A 22,098-nucleotide genomic window follows, 5' to 3' on the forward strand; every position below is an offset into this window, starting at 1 on the left:
CATTGGTTCATGCTGGATATTGGCTGCGAAGCACGATGGCAGCCTAGACAAAAACATGGACTTTGGAGTCAGACAAATCAGGTTGGAATCCTGATTTTGCTATTTACTCGGCAGTTCAGTGCTTGGAGCTGATTTCCTCTTTTGTGCCATGGGAAGAATTCATTAATGATATCTACCTCATAGTTTTATCAGGAAGATGAAAGATAAATGATATTTTTCTTATGATGAAATGAGCAGAAAAGTGCCATCCTCTTCCTGGGCTGCAGATCCCATTTGTGTGGAGCATCTCCCTCTCTGCTCTCTTCCCCACCCCACTCTGGGATGCTTTCTGTCTCATCTCAGTGAGGTGGACAGCAGCAGCTTCCTTTGCCCTCTGGCTCTGTTGCATTTGGCCAGTGGGGAGTCCCAGCAGGAGATCAGAGGATCAGAGGAGGATGAGAGCACATTCATCTCCTTATCTCTTTCCTTTCTGGGTCAACTGAGACTAGCCAGGTCCCAGGGAATAACCTTTTTCAAGGCAGCTTACCCTATGACACTCTCCCCCTAGGTATCTGTGCCCCACCCGTGTCCCTTTTGGAGGTGATAAAAACTCCATTATTACTATCCTTTATCCATTATCACTATCCTTTGTAGATTTCTTTACCCTGCTCTCATCTTCCTTTTTAAAAAAAATTTATTTGAGAGAGCACATGCGTATGCATGCATGTATGAGTCAGGGAGAAGGTCAGAGGGAGAGAGAGGGAGGAAGAGAAGCAAACCCCTCACTCAGTGTGGAGCCAGATGCCATGCAGGGCTCTGTCCCAGGACCAGGAGATCATGACCTGAGCCAAAACCGGGAGCTGGATGCTTAGCCAACCATGCCATCTAGGTGCCCCCCCTCATTGTCATCTTCTTTAATAATCTCTTTTCTAACCCCTCCTTAAATGTCCTAATATGAGTGGGCTATTTATTCCTGGGACCTTAACTGATACATTATTCATTACCATTTATTTGAAAGTATATTTGCTTAGTTCTGTCTTATCTGACGGAGTTGAACACTTGTAAGTGGAAAAATAAGAATGGATTGTTGGTGCTTGTCATTTGGTACTAAGAGAAGAAAAAGGTAGCAAGGAAGGCTGATGATGATGGTGGTGGTGATAATATGAGCTAAGCATTCTTCTTGACATTGTTTTATACACATCAGGTCATTTAAACTCAAAGCACACACGAGTTATTATGATCACCTTTTTGCGGATCTCAAAAAAGGTAAGGTTAAGTAACTTGCTGAAAACTACACAGAATGCCCTTGGAGAGCTGAAATCCTAACCTCTTTAGTTTCAAATCCTATGCCTCTTTGGTTTCAAGGTCCATACTATTGTAGCCAGACCACACTGCCTCCCAAGTATATAGGCTGAGAAAGCTCAGCCCAACAACAGTCAAATTTCAGTTACAGTCATTTGCCTCCCCCCAAATCCACAAGTCCCAAATTCCTATAGAGAAGTCTTTAAGTGGTATCAAGTCAAATTTGTTAAAAACTTGATGAATTCAGCAAACCTTACCAGGTCAATTCCATGATTCGTCTGATTTGACTGATTTGTTAATTTAAAACCAGTGAGTTACTAGCCCACTAGGGGCAACTAACTCCTCCCTGGTTGCCCCTAAGAGTACTCATTAATTACTGAGTGAGTAATTAAATATTTTGAATGTATTTTTCTCTGACAGTGTATAAGCTTCCTCTAGCATTTAGTTAGATTGTATTTTATCCCTAGATATGGAATGTTTAGTTCTATTTATATTATTTCTGTTCACTTCTTAAATGGACTCAAGGTGGATTATATAATTTCATGTTTTCTGAGAACTTATAAAACGAATGGCATTAAAACCCACTGAGAAATGTGGCTAAAGACCTGGAGGTATGCTTGTCGAGAACTTTCCATTTGTGGATCCCCTCTTTCTTCCAACCCCCGCTCCCTGAAAAATAATCTTCTGATACTCAAAGAAACCATATTTATCCTAGAAAGTCACTTTTCATTTGTGCATTTTTCTTTAACCTCAGGCAAGCATTTTTATGAACCCTAGAAGAAGACTTTGTATTTCAGTGTCCTTAGGGTCTCCCAAGTTGTGACTTGGGATATTCTTAGCAATGATAAACTGGATTTCTCTGGTTCTAGCTCTTCCTTGCTGTTGTGGGATCTCTGGTCTCCCTAGAAGTATCTGCCTTTTAGTCTCATAAGTCTTGAGGGGTGATTGACAGGGATTCAAAATGAGTCTTTGAGCCTTGAGCATGCGCCACGGCAGGATTCTGGAGAGCCTGGTGAAAAAGGTCCCTGTGCACTGGTGTGGGGGACCAGCAGCTTCCCCTGTAGCTGAGGGCCCAGAGAGATGTTGTGTTCCCTGGAGCTCTCCTTGCATGTGTTTGGTGTGTTTTGTAAAGTATACATAGTTGCTTTGTTTGAATGTATTTATATTTTTGAAAGTATAATTCACACTATCCTGCACTTTGGTATTTTTCCCATCATTTCAGTAAAACAAACTCCTTCAGACCTTGCTCACTGTTACTCTTTTCCCTAAACCTTAGGCATAAGTCTTATGAGAAACTTAGAGTAAATCCAAATGACGGAATACATGCTGTTGTTAGAGTTGGTCTGTCCCCCCCACCCCCGTTTCAGCCTATATCTACAATGTCAGCGTTTTTGTGTTTTGGTCAAGCCTATTTGCCTTATCCCCATTCTCTTAGAGTGCCTTCTTTCCCAAAAGGCATTTCAGCACACATACAAATATTCCCTGTGAATATGTCAATCACGCCCAGATTCAGCTGAATATCAGAATGAACGCAACTCTGATAGCTATTGTATTTGCTCTTCCTTCAACACAAAAAACAGAATCTCCCTCTTAATGTCTCGTGGGAAGTGGAGGTAAGGTAATAAGGCTATCATGTCATTCAAGTGACAGCTACTCTGGGATATTCTTAGAAATCATAGCTGTTGCTCGACTCAGTAAACTGTTTCTCCCAACCGTTTCTTACAACATCTTTGAACCCAAAGATTAGAGAACTCACTAAATTTGCTGAAGAACCACTATACTGTTTATCACTGCTAGTGATGAAACGGGAGGCCACCATGCTATGGTCAAAGGGCTTTCAGATGTAGTCAGATCCCTCTGGTGGTGGACAAGGCTACCTTACTTAGTGAATGCTTAGTGGAAAACTGAGGGGTCCCCGGCTGTACCAGCCAGAATCACCACGCCCACGGCTCACCATGCATCTTCATTTCATACATGTAAGTGTAAATTGTGGCTACTGTACCTATTTTTTTAAGCCATTAGAAATGAAGACTTGAATGTTTAATGGAAAACAGATGGTGCTTGAAATCTCTAACTTACATTTAACAAAAGCTGTTTTGGAAATGCCGCTTGTGTGGACTTTTATGGCTCTAAACACTGCACCATGTTAGCTTGTTCTGCTGAATAATTTAAGAATTACTGTCCTAGTCTAAGATAGCATTTCGAAGTGCACGTGTTAATCATATACTTGATTAAACATTTCCTTGCCTTTCTCTTCAGAATGCCAGTTGGCTTTTGAGTGGATAATTGCTGCAGTGAAAGCAGTGACATTGGAAACAACTATTGTCCGCTTGAATTACCTAAAGCACCACCATGAAAAGAAATACCTGTGATTTGCTTTCTCGGAGCAAAAGTGTAAGTACCTTTTGTTTTCATTTCTTATCTAAAAATGCATACGCATAATTTTTTTCTGTTTTCTTTATATTTTAATACGGTGCTATCATGATCAGGCTTGTGGAAGCGCCTTCTCCAACTTTCAGTTGTCGGGCTGTATGCAGCTTGTTAACAAATGGAGACTTGTTCGTCTCTGTGGCCTGGTTGACATTTGATGGGAATTCTCTTTCAGCCTGTTTGTAAGCCTTACCATTCATTTGTATAAGCCTAAAGGCATGAGATTGGATGCTCTGAGATTTGGGTTGATGCAGAAATTGTATGATTAAAAACCGAAACTGAAGAAATTTGTGTTTTGAATATTGAATTTTCTGGGCAAGTCCAAAAGGATAAAGTTAATTAACACCGCTAAGTACTTCAATCAGTGATGTTCTAAAAGTTCATGTACATGGTGAATAGTGAGAATACTTGATCAGGAGGACATCACTTCCATGAGCAGTCTATCCTAGCATATGTCTCTAATTTCTCTCCTGCTTTAGCATTTTTTTAAGTGAATGTCCTCAGGACCCTGGTGTAGACTAAGCCCTCTTTCCAACTACCTACTCTCCTTAAGGCACCGAATTAGTGATAATTTTTAGACTCATATTAGCTTATGGAAGGAAGTATAAGCAAATAGAGCAACCCCAAGAAAGCGACACAAGGCAAGGATGAAAGGAGGCAGTTAATTTCTATGAGGCAAGCTCTAAGAACATGTCCCTTTGTTCATTTACCCAAAGGGAAAAAAGGCATCCAAACAGATGCAGTTGTGACGTAGGAACATTCATTTGAAGACATCAGAAAAACCACAAATGCAAACACATTTCTCTAGTATGAGAACTCTTTGTGTTATAACCCGTGATTCTTCTGTGATGGCCCAAGGCCATCTCTGATTCTTTCTGTGGAATTACTATTGGGCTTTTCAGGGTGAGCAATGCCTGTGGAGAGGGAAGGATAGTGTGCTCAGTAGGGTTTCTTAAAAAATGAGGATGTACCCAGAAGTGTGCCAGGTCTTGGAGTCCAGACAGTATTTAATAACCAATGGAAGAAATTGAACAAACTCTGAGGAAATGTCGAAGTTCGTTTGTTTTCCTGGTGTGTCTGGTTGTATGGATTACTGGATAAAAGAAAAAGCTATGGCTTGGAGCCTGGAGTTCCTTTGTTCATCATATAGTTGTTCATTGTAATAGGAGGTGACTTGCACACAAATGAGCAAACTGCCTACACATCTTTCTGTTACTGAGTTTTTTTTTTTATTTTAAGTTAAATATGAAAGTAAACCATTCATATAATGCTTCTTTCTTTCATTTAATTTCATTGCCATGTTTCCATGTGATAGGAAAAGAAATGTGTAAAGGCAAGGAGAGAATATTTTGGATATTTAAAAAAATATTATTAAACACTGCCCTGTTCTTGGAGGAAAACATTCTAAAAGCAAATGATTAACTGGGCCATGACTTTAAGGAATTGTGAGCACTTAATGATGCTAGGAGATTTCCTATTTATATTTGCTTAATGCAGAAATTTTCATCTTGGTGGAAAGGCTCACAATTCCCAGATTAAGAGAATCTGAATTGCCTATGTGTATCTAAATGTAAACAGTAGAGCTCTCATTTCACTGCTTCTTAGCTTCTCGAAAATCCACTGGCATAAAGAAAGTGCTTCCCCTTAATTACATGACTCTAGGCAGGAGACTGCTGTTTCTCAGAGAAAAGAGCCAAACTTTCTGCCTAGTTAGAAGTTGTCACCTTAGAGTTCCAAAAGTTCATCCTGAACAAGTCTGGAAAAGTCATCCTGTACTTCTTAAGTCTCTGTTATAACAAAGTCCAACATTATGCACTTAGAAATAGGTGTTTCCTGTTTTTGATGAGGAAAATTTTAAGAATTAATTTGGTTTAGGAATTTGAGAATGTTTGTCTTAGGCATTATGACATTTAAAAATCCAAAGAGAATATTCTAAATGTTAAAACGGCCTCTGCTCCTCCCTGCATGTCTCCACGTATCTTGTATGTGTCATCGTGAAACTTCAGGCATACAAAAGAGAGGAAAAAAGATCATCTTTAGACAATTATTTATCCCTGAGCACTTAAAGAGTGGTTATATTTTTCTCCTCACATTCAAGATCTGGCATAGTATTCTTTTTAATGATTAATGCTCTGAATTCTTCCTTTATTTGGAAAGGATCCATGAAAAATTTTAGCTACGAAAATATAAACAAAGTACCTTTTGCTTTAAGTCACATTTTGCTCCTTTGGGAGCATAATTTGTGGTTGTGGTGGGTTAAAATGGAAGGAACTCATGTGAACAGTACAAAAGCAAAGCGTGGTCCCCAGGGGCTTCACAAAAGTGAAGCGTGGTCTTTAGGGTCTCCTGTGGGAGAGAGACACGCATCAAAGAATCACACACATAGCTGTAAAATAGTAATTCTCCACCATATTTCCTTCCATAGGGCAAATACCTTCCACCTGTCCTCCTATGTAATGGCTTCTTTCTCCATCCTAGAATGTAAACTTCCTGAGACAGAGGCTTTGCTTATTTATTTGTCACTGTATCTTTCACGTGGTAGGTAATTACGTGGTAAAGGAACCAGGGAAGGAATACCTCGTGATACCTGCTGAGAGAAATGTCCTAGCACAGTGATGACATATAACAGAATGACTTGGCTCAGTCAGGGAGGTCAGTCCAGGCCTTCCTGAGAAAAGGGGATCCTTAGGGAAGTCTGTAATCTGAACTGTGACTTAGGCAAAGAGGAGGCTTTCAGGCAGAGTGAACTTGATGCGCCTTGATCCTGTAGTGTTAGGGAATGTGGTAGCCTCAATGTCATGAACAAAACCTGGAATAATAAATCTATGGTGGTAACTGTAGGGAGGTAGACTGAACATAGTTAAGAGATATTTGGGGAGGGAAAAAAGATAGGGCTTTTGAAGAAGTATTAGATGTAGGATCTAGGGGAGAGGAAAGTATGGAAAGTGCCTCCTAGGCTTGTAGTTAACAAAATGGATGCTGTCCTTCTGCAGAGGTGGAAGGGAGGGGATAGGGAGAGGGTTAGTCTGAGTCCACAGCTGTGGAGATGTGGACTGTTTCAAGATATAGAAGGGTGGAAAGCAATCTTCCTTAATTCACACAATAGATAGATTGGGAAACCCAAGTTAATTATTAAACATATACCCCCGACTGTTGATTCAATATAGAAAATAGAGGGATACTATTATTGAAATCAAAAAACAAAATCCTGCAAGATTAGCCCCAAGCTGTCTTCAGCAGATCTACAAGTTGCCTTTATCTGCTTAAAAGTCTTACATGGCACCCCCAGTATATTTCTGGAAACTGAACATGGTGAACGGGGGAAATGCAGTGACAGTTATTTCTCCTTTGGTTTTTAATTTATTGGAAAGAAAGACTGTTTATTCCTGTAAAATATTATGTAAGGAAAAGTGCTAAGACATAGCAGCCCTAGCTATATTCTCTTATTTCCTCATGTGTAAACAAAACAGGACTTCCGTTAGTTGATTTAAGAGAAACTTTCAAAATTCAGCTCATAAAAACAGGTGTTACTTTGTCAATATTTCTGAGGTTATAATGTGATTAGTTTTTTTTTTTAAAGATTTATTTATTTATTTGACAGAGATCACAAGTAGGCAGAGAGGTAGGCAGAAAGAGAGGAAGGGAAGCAGGCTCCCCGCTGAGCAGAGAGCCCAATGTGGGGCTCGATCCCAGGACCCTGGGATCATGACCTGAACCGAAGGCAAAGGCTTTAACCTACTGAGCCACCCAGGTGTCCCAATGTGATTAGTTTTGATCTATAGTTTTATATTGTTCCTGAACCAAGTAAAATATATAATTTTAAAATTTATTAGTAAGTATTTTCTTAAAAATTAATTCAAAGTAAGTTAAATAACATAAGCTACATCAATTTAAAGTAAATCACAGTACTTATGCTGCTTATTAAATTGAAAATGGCTAAATGAGTTGAATGTCTAAGTGAGTTAATAGTATCAAACATTAGGATGAATTTACATGTAAACTTTTATAATAAATGGACAAAATTTAAAAATCTTATCATTTTTATCATGTTATTAAAATATGAAATATTTTAAATTTTGCTGTTGTGATTCATAAATTTATCTATGACAGTGAAAGGGGTCCACAAATTTAAAAAGTGGGCAACTTTTCTACAATACATCTCACATCAGGTGAAAATATCAAAAGCAAATATTTTAAGCTTTACTTTACTCACTTACATAATTGTTTCAGCTGTCCACACCATTTGTTTTTAAAATACATGGTATTAATATTTATCTCTCAGAAAAATGATTTCACTGTATTTTACAGGGCTTATTAACTTTATGGAGTTTCTGGTATATGGTTTCTTCTTATAGTTGGAAGAGAACTTAAAGATCTTCCAACTCAGCCCTTTTATTTTGCTGATAGGGAAACTGAGATGTAGGTCAAGGGAAATGAAATGACTTGCCTGAAAGATGGCTTGGTTTAGTTGAAAAAAAAAATGGGTGAACTTTAAAATCACGCAGAATGGGGTTCAAAATCTGGCTCTTTCAACTCTCCACTGTGGCTATTTGACAAATTACTGACTCCACTAATGTTATGGGTGATGGGGAAAGGGCAATAACACTGTGACGCTTGGTACATCGAAGGTACCTAATGAGTTCTATCTCTGGCTTTGCCCTGGGGTTACCACAACTTGTAAGCAAGAGAGCCTGTGTTCTTTCCTTTCTGTGGTTCTGAAAATGTAGTCAAAGCTGGGATTAAAAATAATAATGACTGTCTCTTACCTGCTTTTACCTATGTTAAGTGCCTGTAAAATGCCACAGTGTTGGGAAAACCATGTTGTCCAGATGAAGTTCTGTAAAAATTAAGGCATTCAAGGAAAAACAAATTAAAAATATCATAAAATACAAAGCTGATGATCACTTAGGTAGCATCTGGTTCTTTACAAACCCTGTATTTTCTGATTTAATAATAATTACAAACAGAAAGAGAAGAAAAGGAAAACCCTTGGTTGGGCAGAAGACCCTTTCCATGAAGTGCTTATTTCCAGCAAGAAATGTTGCAGTAGAAAATTCTCCCATACGTTTTGTGATATTTATGCTGTACCTCTTTTTAAAGTTTTCAGGCCTATTCCTAGTGGACTGACGTTTCATTTTCACATGTCTCATCTAAAGTCCTTGTGACTTCTTGGAGTTGTATACCTCTTGGGGCATTTGAGGTCACATTTGTTTGTTCTGGGTGCTGGTTCTTTGTCCACATGCTGAAAGGGCAGAGCATAAACAGGGTTCTCTCTGTGCTAACCTTCCAGGGGGGCTTCCCCATCTGTGGAAGCTGGGGACAGTTCTTGCTGTTCTGATTTCTGCTTTCATGGGACTGAACAAGTCTTATTTGTACAACAGTTACATATTTTAGTGTTTTACTATAAAACCATCCTATCTCAAAACCATGGTTGGTGCAATGAGGCTTGGTGAGCATATGGGGCATATACTCATATAGCATAAGTTTAAAAGCAGGAAAATCCTGTGTAGAAGGGAAGCCTTAATTTTGTTTACTATTCTGGATTATAATGGATCAACTGATTTCTCTATTTAAAGTTCGCCTTTAAAAAAATAATAATAAAGATCGCCTTTTCCTGACTCAAATATGTTTTCGTGAAGTCATCTAATTTTATTCTAGAACAGCATTTAGTTGTAAACTAAATTTTTTTCCCTTCTATCTACATAGTATAGCAATTTAGGACAGGAAGAGTAATTAATAATGATTATGCTTTTTGAAGCTGTTAGAAAATCTCATGAAAAAGTGCTCTAGCAAGAACTCTGCTTTTAATTAGTTTAATTTGCTGCAGTGGTCAAGACTCTACCACAGCCCTTTAGCATCCTGTATTAACTCTAGTGGTTCTTCTCAATCCACTGGTCCCAAAGATAAAGGAGCCATTTACAGCAATCCCAGCATCACATCCATAACTCAGACTTTCCTTGGCATTTCTCCAGTGAAATATTGATATAGTATGACTTTTCTGAGGTTAAAGACTTAACTCCACCAGCTTCTGTTGAAAATAATTCTTAAAATAATAGATTTACTTTTCTTTGTATTAGGAGTAATAATCAAGATAGCACAATGTTAGGTTCTCAAGCTTTTCAATATTGTAACATGCTTTCACTGATCTGGCTTTTTACTGTATTACTGGTATAAGGGAGCCATTGAGATCCCGTGCAATGATCTCAAATTTGGGCTTCAGAAAGAAAATATTAGGACTCCTGTTTATATTTACTTTCTTTTCAGATTTTTTATATATGTTCGATAAAGGCACAGATGTAAATGTGTGCAATTGATAAATACGTGAATTGGGAAAATACATTGAAAATGTTTTTCCCATTAGGGATATGTAATAAAAATAGTTTAGAGGCCATTCTTTGCAGTGGAAAGAATAGTTTTTGAACACAGATACCTGGATTCAGTCCTCACATCCACTAGTGCTTAAAGATCTGACCTTCAGGGAATTATTTTTTTTTTTCCTGAGTCTTAGTTCTTATGTATGTAGAAAAGAAAAAGTATATCATAACTAAGAGGAAAATATCTGCACATAGTAGTTACTTGATAAATTCGATGTTGAGGTTTGCAGATGCTTTTTTGTAGCTGCAGAGCAGAGTGATAGTATCTGGTCCAGAAACGAATCATATGGAAACACCAGGAAATGAAGTGCATTCTTCTCACTAAAAGGGTTCAAGCATAACTTCCATATTATACAAAAGATTCAGGCAAAACAGAGTGGTTAAGGGGCACCTGGGTGGCTCAGTGGGTTGAAGCCTCTGCCTTCAGCTCAGGTCGTGATCCCAGGGTCCTGGGATCGAGCCCCGCATCGGGCTCTCTGCTGAGCGGGGAGCCTGCTTTCTCCTCTCTCTCTGCCTGCCTCTCTGGCTACTTGTGATCTCTGTCTGTCAAATAAATAAATAAAAATTAAAAAAAAAAAAACACAAAAACCCAGAGTGGTTAAATTAGGTGAGAGTTCATTTCCTGCCAGTTATGAATTCTTTGATTCTAGGTCATCTTGTACCCATTCATAAATTTAACCGAAGGTCATTTTCCAAATAAATATAAAATCCTGTCATTGAGGCAAAAGGGTATATTACTCAGCTCAGTTGTCCTAACCAAAATACCGCAGACTGTGGGGCTTAAGCAACAGAAACATATTAGCGTTCTAGAGGCTGGGAAGTCCAAGTTCAAGGTGCTGGCTGATTCAGTTCCTGACGAGCGCTCTCTTCCTGACCTTCTCACTGTAAATTCATTTAATCCTAATTATCTCCCAAAGGCTCTAATCTCCAGATGCTATCACACTGGGGTATAGGGCATCAAAATGGGAATTTGGGGGTGACACAAATATTCCTTCTATAACAAAGTTTGATAATCCTTTTAAATTTAATTTTAATTTATTTTTTGATCACGATAGGTGTACTCTTTAGTCCCCATCACCTATTTCATTCATTCCCTATCCCCTTCCCTCTGATAGCCCACAGTTTGTCTCTGTAGTTAAAAATCTATTTCTTGGTTGGTCTGTCTCTCTCATTCTCTTTTCCTTTACTCATTTGTTTATTCAATTCCACATATAAGTGAGATGATATGGTATTTGTCTATCTCTGACTACCTTATTTTGCTTAGCATTATACTCTCTAGCTGAATCCATGTAGTTGCTAATGGTGTGCTTTCATTCTTTTTTCTGGCTGACTAATATTTCATCATATATATATATATTATTATTATTATTATATGTATCACATTTGTATATATATGAATGGATAAAGAAGATGTGCTGTGTATGTATATGTGTGTGTGTGTGTACACACAAATGAAATATATGATGGAATATTATATCCATCATGGAGATGGATATATATATCTATCTATAGATCAATAGATTGATAGATAGAGATTATATATATATATATATATATATATATATATATATCTCACCTCTTCTTTATCCATTCATCTATCAGTGGACACGTAGGCTGCTTCAATATTTTGGCTATTATAAATAATGTTGCAATAAACATGGAGTACATGAATCTCTTTCAGTTAACATTTTCATATTTTGGGAGGCAAATGCCCAGTGGTGCAGTCACTGGATCATAGAGCAGTTCAAGTGTTAACATCTTGAGAGTACTCCATACTGTTTTCTATAGTAGCTACATCAGTTTGCATTCCCACCAGCAGTACAAGAGAGTTCCTTTTCCTCCACATCCTCACCAATACCTGTTGTTTCTTGTGTTTTTGATTTAGCCATTCTGACAGGTGTGAAGTAATGACTCACTGTTGTTTTGAATTGCATTTCCCTGATTGTGAGTGATCTTGAGCATTTTTTCATGCATCTGTCGGCCATCTGTATGTCTTTGGAAAAATGTCAGCTCATGTCTTCTGCCCATTTTTAAATTGGATTATTTGGTTTTTGGTTGTTGATTGTATCAGTTTTTTATATATTTTGGACACTAACCCTTTATCAGATATGTCTTTTGTAAATATCTTCTCTCATTCCATAGATCGTCTTTTTATTTTATTGATTGTTTTCTTAATTTTACAGAAACTTTTTAATTTTGATGTAGTTCTAATAGTTTATTTATGCTTTTATTTCCCTTGCTTCAGGAGATGTATCTAAAAAACATATTTTTAGGGCTGCCATCTGAGAAATTTGTGTGCCTATTTGAAGGCACATGAAGAAAGCCTATGCTTTCTTCAAGGATCGTTATGGTTTCAGGTCTCCCACTTAGGTATTTGATCCATTTTGAGTTTATTTTTGTGTATGGTATAAGAAAGTGGTCCATAGGCACCTGGGTGCCTCAGATGGGTAAATGTCTGCCTCTGGTTCAGGTCATGATCTCCAGGTCCTGGGACGGAGACCCATGTCAGTCTCCCAGCTCAGTGGGAGTCTCCCCTCTCCCTCTGCCCCACTCCCTGCTGTTCCCCTTCTGTCTCTCTCTCTCAAATAAATGAATAGAAAAAAAAATCTTAAAAAAAAAAAGAAAAGAAAGTGGTCCAGTTTCATTCTTTTGAACATGGCTGTCAAGTTTTCTCAACACCATTGTTAGACTATCCTTTTTCCCATTGTATATTCATTCCTCCTTTGTCAAAAATTAATTACCATATAATTTTGGGTTTATTTCTGTGTTTTCTGTTCTATTTTATTGATATACATATCTCTTTTTATGCCAGTACCATTACTTCCAATTTCTAATATAACTTGAAATCTAGAACTGTGATACCTCCAGTTTTGTTTTTCTTTTTCAAGATTGCTTTGGATGTTCAAGGTCTTTTGTGGTCCATACAAATTTGTGTCATTTGTTCTAGTTCTGTGAAAAATGCTGTCAGTATTTTGATAGGGATTGCATTAAATCTGTAGATTACTTTGGGCAGTATAGACATTTTAACAATGTTTGTTCTTCCAACCCATGTGCATAGAATATTTTTCTGTTTCTTTACATTGCCTTAAATTTTTTTAAATCACTGTTTTATAGTTTGCATAGTATAGGTCTTTCATCTCTTTGCTTAAGTTTATTCCTAGATATTTTATTGTTTTTGATAGAATTGTAAATGGAATTGCTTTCTTAATTTCACTTTCTGCTGCTTCATTAGTGGTGTATAGAAATGCAACAGATTTCTATACATTGATTTTATATCCTTCTGAATTTACCAAATTCATTTATCAGTTCTGGTAGTTTTTGGTGGGGTCTTTAGGTTTTCTGTATGATGTCATCTGTGAATGGTAAGAGATTTACTTCTTCCTTACCAGTTTTGTTGCCTTTTGTTTCTTTATGTTGTCTTATTGCTTTGGCTATGAATTCCAGTACTATGTTAAATAAAAGTGGTGTGTGGACATAGTCTTGTTTCTTTTTTTGGGGGGGAGGGGGTAGAGATTTCTGTTTTTTTTTAAAATTTATTTTTATTTATTTTTATTTTTTTTATTTTAATAAACATATAATGTATTTTTATCCCCAGGGGTACAGGTCTGTGAATCACCAGGTTTACACATTTCACAGCACTCATCATAGCACATACCCTCCGCAATGTCCATTTCCCCACCACCCTCTCCCGTCCCCCCTCCCCCCAGCAACCCTCAGTCTGTTTTTTGAGATTGAGTCTTTTATGGTTTGTCTCCCTCCCAATCCCATCTTTTCATTTTTTCTTTTCCTACCTCCCCCCAACCACCCCCCCCGCATTGCATCTCCACTTCCTCATATCAGAGAGATCATATGACAGTTATCTTTCTCCAACTGACTTATTTCGCTAAGCATAATACCCTCTAGTTCCATCCACGTCGTCGCAAATGGCAAGATTTCATTTCTTTTGATGGCTGCATAGTATTCCATTGTGTATATATACCACCTCTTCTTTATCCATTGATCTGTTGATGGACATCTTGGCTCTTTCCACAGTTTGGCTATTGTGGACATTGCTCCTATAAACATTCGGGTGCACGTGCCCCTTCAGAGCACCACGTTTGTATCTTTAGGATATATACCCAGTAGGGCAATTGCTGGGTCATAGGGTAGCTCTATTTTCAGTTTTTTGAGGAACCTCCACACCGTTTTCCAGAATGGTTGCACCAGCTTGCATTCCCACTAGCAGTGTAGGAGGGTTCCCCTCTCTCCGCATCCTCGCCAGCATCTGTCATTTCTTGACTTGTTAATTTTAGCCATTCTGACTGGTGTGAGGTGGTATCTCATTGTGGTTTGATTTGTATTTCCCCGATGCCGAGTGATGTGGAGCATTTTTTCATGTGTCTGTTGGCCATCTGGATGTCTTCTTTGCAGAAATGTCTGTTCATGTCCTCTGCCCATTTCTTGATTGGATTATTTGTTCTTTGGGTATTGAGTTTGATAAGCTCTTTACAGATTTTGGATACTAGCCCTTTATCTGATATGTCATTTGCAAATATCTTCTCCCATTCTGTCAGTTGTCTTTTGGTTTTGTTAACTGTTTCCTTTGCTGTGCAAAAGCTTTTGATCTTGATGAAATCCCAATAGTTCATTTTTGCCCTTGCTTCTGTTGCCTTTGGCGATGTTCCTAGGAAGACGTTGCTGCGGTTGAGGTCAAAGAGGTTGCTGCCTGCATCCTCCTCAAGGATTTTGATAGATTCCTTTCTCACATTGAGGTCCTTCATCCATTTTGAGTCTATTTTCGTGTGTGGTGTAAGGAAATAGTCCAATTTCATTTTTCTGCATGTGGCCGTCCAATTTTCCCAACACCATTTGTTGAAGAGGCTGTCTTTTTTCCATTGGATATTCTTTCCTGCTTTGTCAAAGATTAGTTGACCATAGAGTTGAGGGTCTATTTCTGGGCTCTCTATTCTGTTCCATTGATCTATATGTCTGTTTTTGTGCCAGTACCATACTGTCTTGATGATGACAGCTTTGTAATAGAGCTTGAAGTCTGGAACTGTGATGCCACCAACTTTGGCTTTCTTTTTCAATATTCCTTTGGCTATTCGAGGTCTTTTGTGGTTCCATATAAATTTTAGGATTATTTGTTCTATTTCTTTAAAAAAATGGATGGGATTTTGATAGGGATTGCATTAAATGTGTAGATTGCTTTAGGTAGAATAGACATTTTCACAATATTTGTTCTTCCAATCCATGAGCATGGAACATTTTTCCATTTCTTTGTGTCTTCCTCAATTTCTTTCATGAGTACTTTATAGTTTTCTGAGTATAGATTCTTTGCCTCTTTGATTAGATTTATTCCTAGGTATCTTATGGTTTTGGGTGCAATTGTAAATGGGACTGATTCCTCAATTTCTCTTTCTTCCGTCTTGTTGTTAGTGTAGAGAAATGTGACTGACTTCTGTGCATTGACTTTAAATCCTGACACTTTACTGAATTCCTGTATAAGTTCTAGCAGTTTTGGAGTGGAGCCTTTTGGGTTTTCCACATATAGTATCATATCATCTGCAAAGAGTGATAGTTTGACTTCTTCTTTGCCCATTTGGATGCATTTAATTCCTTTTTGCTGTCTGATTGCTGAGGCTAGGACTTCTAGTACTATGTTGAACAGCAGTGGTGATAACAGACATCCCTGCCGTGTTCCTGACCTTAGCGGAAAAGCTTTCAGTTTTTCTCCATTGAGAATGATATTTGCGGTGGGTTTTTCATTGATGGCTTTGATAATATTGAGGTATGTGCCTTCTATCCCTACACTTTGAAAAGTTTTAATCAGGAAGGGATGCTGCACTTTGTCAAATGCTTTTTCAGCATCTATTGAGAGGATCATATGGTTCTTGTTCTTTCTTTTATTAATGTATTGTATCACATTGATGGATTTGCGGATGTTGAACCAACCTTGCAGCCCTGGAATAAATCCCACTTGGTCGTGGTGAATAATCCTTTTGATGTACTGTTGGATCCTATTGACCAGTATTTTGGTGAGAATTTTCGCATCTGTGTTCATCAAGGATATTGGTCTGTAATTCTCTTTTTTGGTGGGATCCTTGTCTGGTTTTGGGATCAAGGTGATGCCGGCCTCATAGAATGAGTTTGGAAGTTTTCCTTCCATTTCTATTTTTTGGAACAGTTTCAGGAGAATAGGAATTAATTCTTCTTTAAATGTTTGGTAGAATTCCCCTGGGAAGCCGTCTGGTCCTGGACTTTTGTTTGTTTCGAGATTTTTGATGACTGTTTCAATCTCCTTACTGGTTATGGGTCTGTTCAGGTTATCTATTTCTTCCTGGTTCAGTTGTGGTAGTTTATATGTCTCTAGAAATGTATCCATTTCTTCCAGATTGTCAAATTTGTTGGCGTAGAGTTGCTCGTAGTATGTTCTTATAATTGTTTGTATTTCTTTGGTGTTGGTTGTGATCTCTCCTCTTTCATTCATGATTTTATTTATTTGGGTCCTTTCTCTTTTCTTTTTGATAAGTCTGGCCAGGGGTTTCTCAATCTTATTAATTCTTTCAAAGAACCAGCTCTTAGTTTTGTTGATTTGTTCTATTGTTTTTTTAGTTTCTATTTCATTGATTTCTGCTCTGATCTTTATGATTTCTCTTCTCCTGCTGGGTTTAGGCTTTCTTTGTTGTTCTTTCTCCAGCTCTGTTAGGTGTAGGGTTAGGTTGTGTATTTGAGACCTTTCTTGTTTCTTGAGAAAGGCTTGCACCGCTATATATTTTCCTCTCAGGACTGCCTTTGTTGTGTCCCACAGATTTTGAACCGTTGTGTTTTCATTATCATTTGTTTCCATAAATTTTTTCAATTCTTCTTTAATTTCCTGGTTGACCCATTCATTCTTTAGAAGGATGCTGTTTAGTCTCCATGTATTCGCATTCTTTCCAAATTTCCTCTTGTGATTGAGTTCTAGCTTCAGAGCATTGTGGTCTGAAAATAGGCAGGGAATGATCTCAATCTTTTGGTACTGATTGAGACCTGATTTATGACCCAGGATGTGGTCTATTCTGGAGAATGTTGCTTTGGGATGAAATGTTCTGAATATATCTGTGATGTCCATCTGGTCCAGTGTGTCATTTAAGGCCTTTATTTCCTTGTTGATCTTTTGCTTGGATGATCTGTCCTTTTCAGTGAGGGGAGTGTTAAAGTCCCCTACTATTACTGTATTATTGTTGATGTGTTTCTTTGATTTTGTTATTAATTGGTTTATATAGTTGGCTGCTCCCACGTTAGGGCCATAGATATTTAAAATTGTTAGATCTTCTTGTTGGACAGACCCTTTGAGTATGATATAGTGTCCTTCCTCATCTCTTATTACAGTCTTTGGCTTAAAATCTAATTGATCTGATATAAGGATTGCCACCCCAGCTTTCTTCTGATGTCCATTAGCATGGTAAATTGTTTTCTACCCCGTCACTTTAAATCTAGAGGTGTCTTCGGGTCTAAAATGAGTTTCTTGTAGGCAACATATTGATGGGTTTTGTTTTTTTATCCATTCTGATACCCTGTGTCTTTTGATTGGGGCATTTAGCCCATTAACATTCAGGGTAACTATTGAGAGATATGAACTTTGTGCCATTGTATTGCCTGTAAGGTGACTGTTACTGTATATTGTCTCTGTTCCTTTCTGATTAGGCTCTCTCTTTGCTTAGAGGACCCCTTTCAATATTTCCTGTAGAGCTGGTTTGGTGTTTGCAAATTCTTTCAGCTTTTGTTTGTCCTGGAACCTTTTTATCTCTCCTTCTATTTTCAATGATAGCCTAGCTGGATATAGTATTCTTGGCTGCATGTTTTTCTCGTTTAGTGCTCTGAATATATCATGCCAGTTCTTTCTGGCCTGCCAGGTCTCTGTGGATAGGTCTGCTGCCAATCTAATGTATTTACCCTTGTATGTTACAGACTTCTTTTCCCGGGCTGCTTTCAGGATTTTCTCTTTGTCGCTAAGACTTGTAAATTTTACTATCAGGTGACGAGGTGTGGACCTATTTTTATTGATTTTGAGGGGTGTTCTTAGCATCTCCTGGATTTTGATGTTTGTTCCCTTTGCCATATTAGGGAAATTCTCTCCAATAATTGTCTCCAATATACCTTCTGCTCCCCTCTCTCTTTCTTCTTCTTCTGGAATCCCAATTATTCTAATGTTGTGTCGTCTTATGGTGTCGCTTATCTCTCGAATTCTCTCCTCGTGGTCCAGTATTTGTTTGTCTCTCTTTTGCTCAGCTTCTTTATTGTCTGTCATTTGGTCTTCTATGTCACTAATTCTTTCTTCTGCCTCATTTATCCTAGCAGTGAGAGCTTCCATTTTTGATTGCACCTCATTAATAGCTTTTTTGATTTCAACTTGGTTAGATTTTAGTTCTTTTATTTCTCCAGAAAGGGCTTTTATCTCTCCGGAGAGGGTTTCTCTAATATCTTCTATGCCTTTTTCAAGCCTGGCTAGAACCTTGAGAATTGTCATTCTGAACTCTAGATCTGTCATGTTACCAATGTCCGTATTGATTAGGTCTCCAACCTTCGGTACTCCCTCTTGTTCTTTTTTTTGAGGTGAGTTTTTCCACCTTGTCATTTTGTCCAGATAAGATTTGCTTTCTCCTCCTGTAGAATTCCGCTGTTCTTGGTGAGTGAAGTTGGTTTTGGCTGGGTTTCTTGTTGATCTTCTGGGGGAGGGGCCTGTTGTAGTGATTCTCAAGTGTCTTTGCCGCAGGCGGAATTGCACCGCCCTTGCCAGGGGCCGGGCTAAGTAATCCGCTCAGGTTTGCTTTCGGGAGCTTTTGTTCCCTGAGCGCTTTCCGTAGAGTTCCGGAGGACAGGAATGAAGATGGCGGCCTCCCAATCTCTCGGCCCGGAGGACCCGAGAGCTTGGAGTTCTGCTCCTCAGTGCACCCTCAGAAAAAAGGGCCCAACCGCCCTGCCTCCCTGGCCTGCGGTCACGCCTTGAGGAAAGCAGTCAATTGCTGAAACCTGGAGAAAAGCGCCCGGTCGCTTCCATCTCCGTGGCCTCCGGCCACACTCCGAGCCCACCCAGCCTACGACCGGCACAAGGTAACCCCGGGCTGAGAGCTCACTCCTCGGCTTTGTCTCTGTAGCCGCCTTCCCCGGTCTAATACCTGCGAGCTCTGCAGCACTCAGATGGCTCCGGTCCTTCTGTGACCCCGCAGGACCTGGGGTTACGCTGACCCTGCCTGGGTTTCCCCCCGGTTTAGCCTCTGGGGCGATGTCCCTCCATGGAGCAGACTTTTAAAAGTCCCGATTTTGTGCTCTTGTTGCTCCGCTGCTTGCCGGGAGCCGGCCCCTCCCCCCGCAGTCTATCTTCCCGTTGCTTTGGATTCACTTCTCCACAGGTCCTACCTTTCAGAAAGTGATCGATTTTCTGTTTCTAGAATTGTTGCTCTTCTTCTCTTCGATTTCCCGTTGGATTTGTAGATGTTCACAATGGTTAGATAAGCTATCTAGCTGATCTCCTGCTACCCGATGTTGTCTCAGCCTGCTACTTCTCTGCCATCTTGACTCCTCCCCTCGCATTGTCTTGTTTCTGACCTTAGGGGAAATGCTCTCAGTTCTTTGCCACCAAGAGTAATGTTGGCTCTGGGCTTTTCATATAAGACCTTGATTATGTTGAGGTATGTCACCTCTACACTTAATTTGCAAAGACTTTTTTTTTTTTTTAAGATTTTATTTATCAGATAGAGATCACAAGTAGGCAGAGAGACAGGCAGAGAGAGAGAGAGAGGAAGGGAAGCGTGCTCCCTGCTGAGCAGGGAGCCCAACACGGGGCTTGATCCCAGGGCCCTGGGATCATGACCTGAGCCGAAGGCAGAGGCTTTAACCCACTGAGCCACCCAGGCGCCCCTAATTTGCAAAGAATTTTATAATGAATGGATGTTTTACCTTGTCAAATACTTTTTCTGCATCTATCAAAATGATTGTATATGGTTTTTATCCTTTCTCTTCTTAATGTGATGTGTCATGTTGATGGTTTTTTGAATACTGAACCACCCCTGTATCCCAGGAATAAATCCCACTTGATGTGGTGTATGATTTTTTTTTAACATATTGTTGGATTTGGTTTGCTAATATTTTGTTGAGGATTTTTGCATCTATATTCATGAGAAATATTGGCCTATAGTTCTGTTTCTTCATGGTATCCTTATCTGGTTTTTTTATTAGGGTGATACTGGCCTCACAGAGTAAATTTGGAAGTTTTCCATCTTCTTTGCATTGCATGTTTTGAAATAATTTGAGAAGAATGGTGGTAACGTCTCTAAATGTTTTGTAGAATTCTCCTGTAAAGTCATTTGGTCTTGGGCTTTTGTTTTGTTTTGTTTTGTTTTGTTAGATATTCAGTTTCAATGCTGGTAATCAGTCTGTTCCAATTTTCTATTTCTTCCTATCTTAGTTTTGGTAGATAATATGAAACTAGAAATCCACAAAAGAAAATTTGGGAAGAGCACGAATATATGAAGGTTAAATAACATGTTATTCAGCATTGAATGGGTCACCCACGAAATCAAAGAAGAAATCAAAAAGTATGTGAAACAAATGAAAATGAAAACACAGTAGTCCAGGGGTGCCTGGGTGGCTCAGTGGGTTAAAGCCTCTGCCTTCGTCGGCTCAGGTCATGGTCCCAGGGTCCTGGGATCGAGCCCCGAGTTGGGCTCTCTGCTCAGCAGGGAGTCTGCTTCCTTCTCTCTCTCTGCCTGCCTCTCTGCTTACTTGTGATCTCTGTCTGTCAAATAAATAAATAAAATCTTTATTAAAAAAAAAAACAAAAAACACAGTAGTCCAAAACCTTTGGGATGCAGCAAAAGAGGTTTTAAAAGGGAAGTATATAGCAATACAGGCTGCCCTCAAGAAGCAAGAAAAATCTCAAATAAACCATTCAACCTTACACCTAATTGAACTAGAAAAAGAAGAGTAAACAATACCCAAACCCAGAAAAAGGAAGGAAATAATAAAGATTAGAGCAGAAGTAAATGAAACAGAAACACACACACACAGAGAGAGAACAAAAACAGTAAACAGATCAATGAAACCATGAGCTGGTTATTTGAAAAGATCAACAAAATTGATGAACCTCTAGAGAGAGGGAGAGAGAGAAGGGTCCAAATAAACAAATTCACTAATGGAAGAGTAGTAATGATTGATACTACAGAAATAACAAACAGTTGTGTCAGAATGATATGAAAAGCTATATGCCAACAAACTGGACAACTTACAAGGAGTGGATAAATTCCTAGAGTTTGATATCCTCATGGGCTGATTTTAAGAAGTCACTGTGATATTTATGCCCGAAGGATGGTGACAGATATTCCAGAGGCCACATATTCTCTCATTTGGATGACCCTGAAAATGATTTGGTGAACATAATCCTCTTCATTTCCTGTTTTCTAGGTTTTATGGTAGGGAAACTCAGTGATGATTTTTGAGGTTCTGATAATCTCTTCAGAGATCTCAGGGCTAATTTCAATTTTACTTAAAAATGTTTTCTTTTCCATTCCTATTGTTATTTTGCTTTTAACATATTGTTTGTTATGGACATCCAGTCCAGTGATAGAGATCTCTGAATTTCCTAGTCCTTTTGATGGATTTACTAGTTGAACTAAGTTTTCAGATTTTCAGCCCAATTTTCTGAACCATCTCTATTTCCTTAATCAATACCATTTGCTTTTATGCTAACCAAAGTGGGAAGTGAATGTACAGACAAAAAGGAGAGACACGTACAGATTTCTATACTTATAGTGTATTTTAAAATCAGAGGTTATTAAAAACTGGAAAACAATATGGAGGTTCCTCAAAAAGTTAAAAATAGAGCTACCCTATGACCCAGCAACTGCTCTACTAGGTATTTATCCAAAGGATAGAGATGTTGTGATCTGAAGGCACACCTGCACCCCAATGTTTATAGCAGCAGTGTCCACAATAGCCAAACTATGAAAAGAGCCCAGATGTCCATCAACAGATGAATGGATAAAGAAGATGT

At 38.6% G+C, this 22,098-nt stretch overlaps 1 protein-coding gene across 1 annotated transcript in view; it reads left to right on the forward strand.

Moving 5' to 3' along the window:
• PDE4D (phosphodiesterase 4D) overlaps positions 1-22,098 on the forward strand; it is a gene marked incomplete at its 5' end in the record, with an annotated part of 1,452,651 nt that overhangs the window by 322,334 nt on the left and 1,108,219 nt on the right. Inside the window, one exon of the mRNA XM_080803360.1 lies at positions 3,541-3,675. Coding sequence (XP_080659486.1) covers positions 3,634-3,675 — 42 coding nt within the window. The remainder of the gene's footprint in view (positions 1-3,540; positions 3,676-22,098) is intronic.

Source organism: Martes martes (genome assembly GCF_963455335.1).
Source record: "Martes martes genome assembly, chromosome: 5".
Taxonomy (NCBI): domain Eukaryota; kingdom Metazoa; phylum Chordata; class Mammalia; order Carnivora; family Mustelidae; genus Martes; species Martes martes.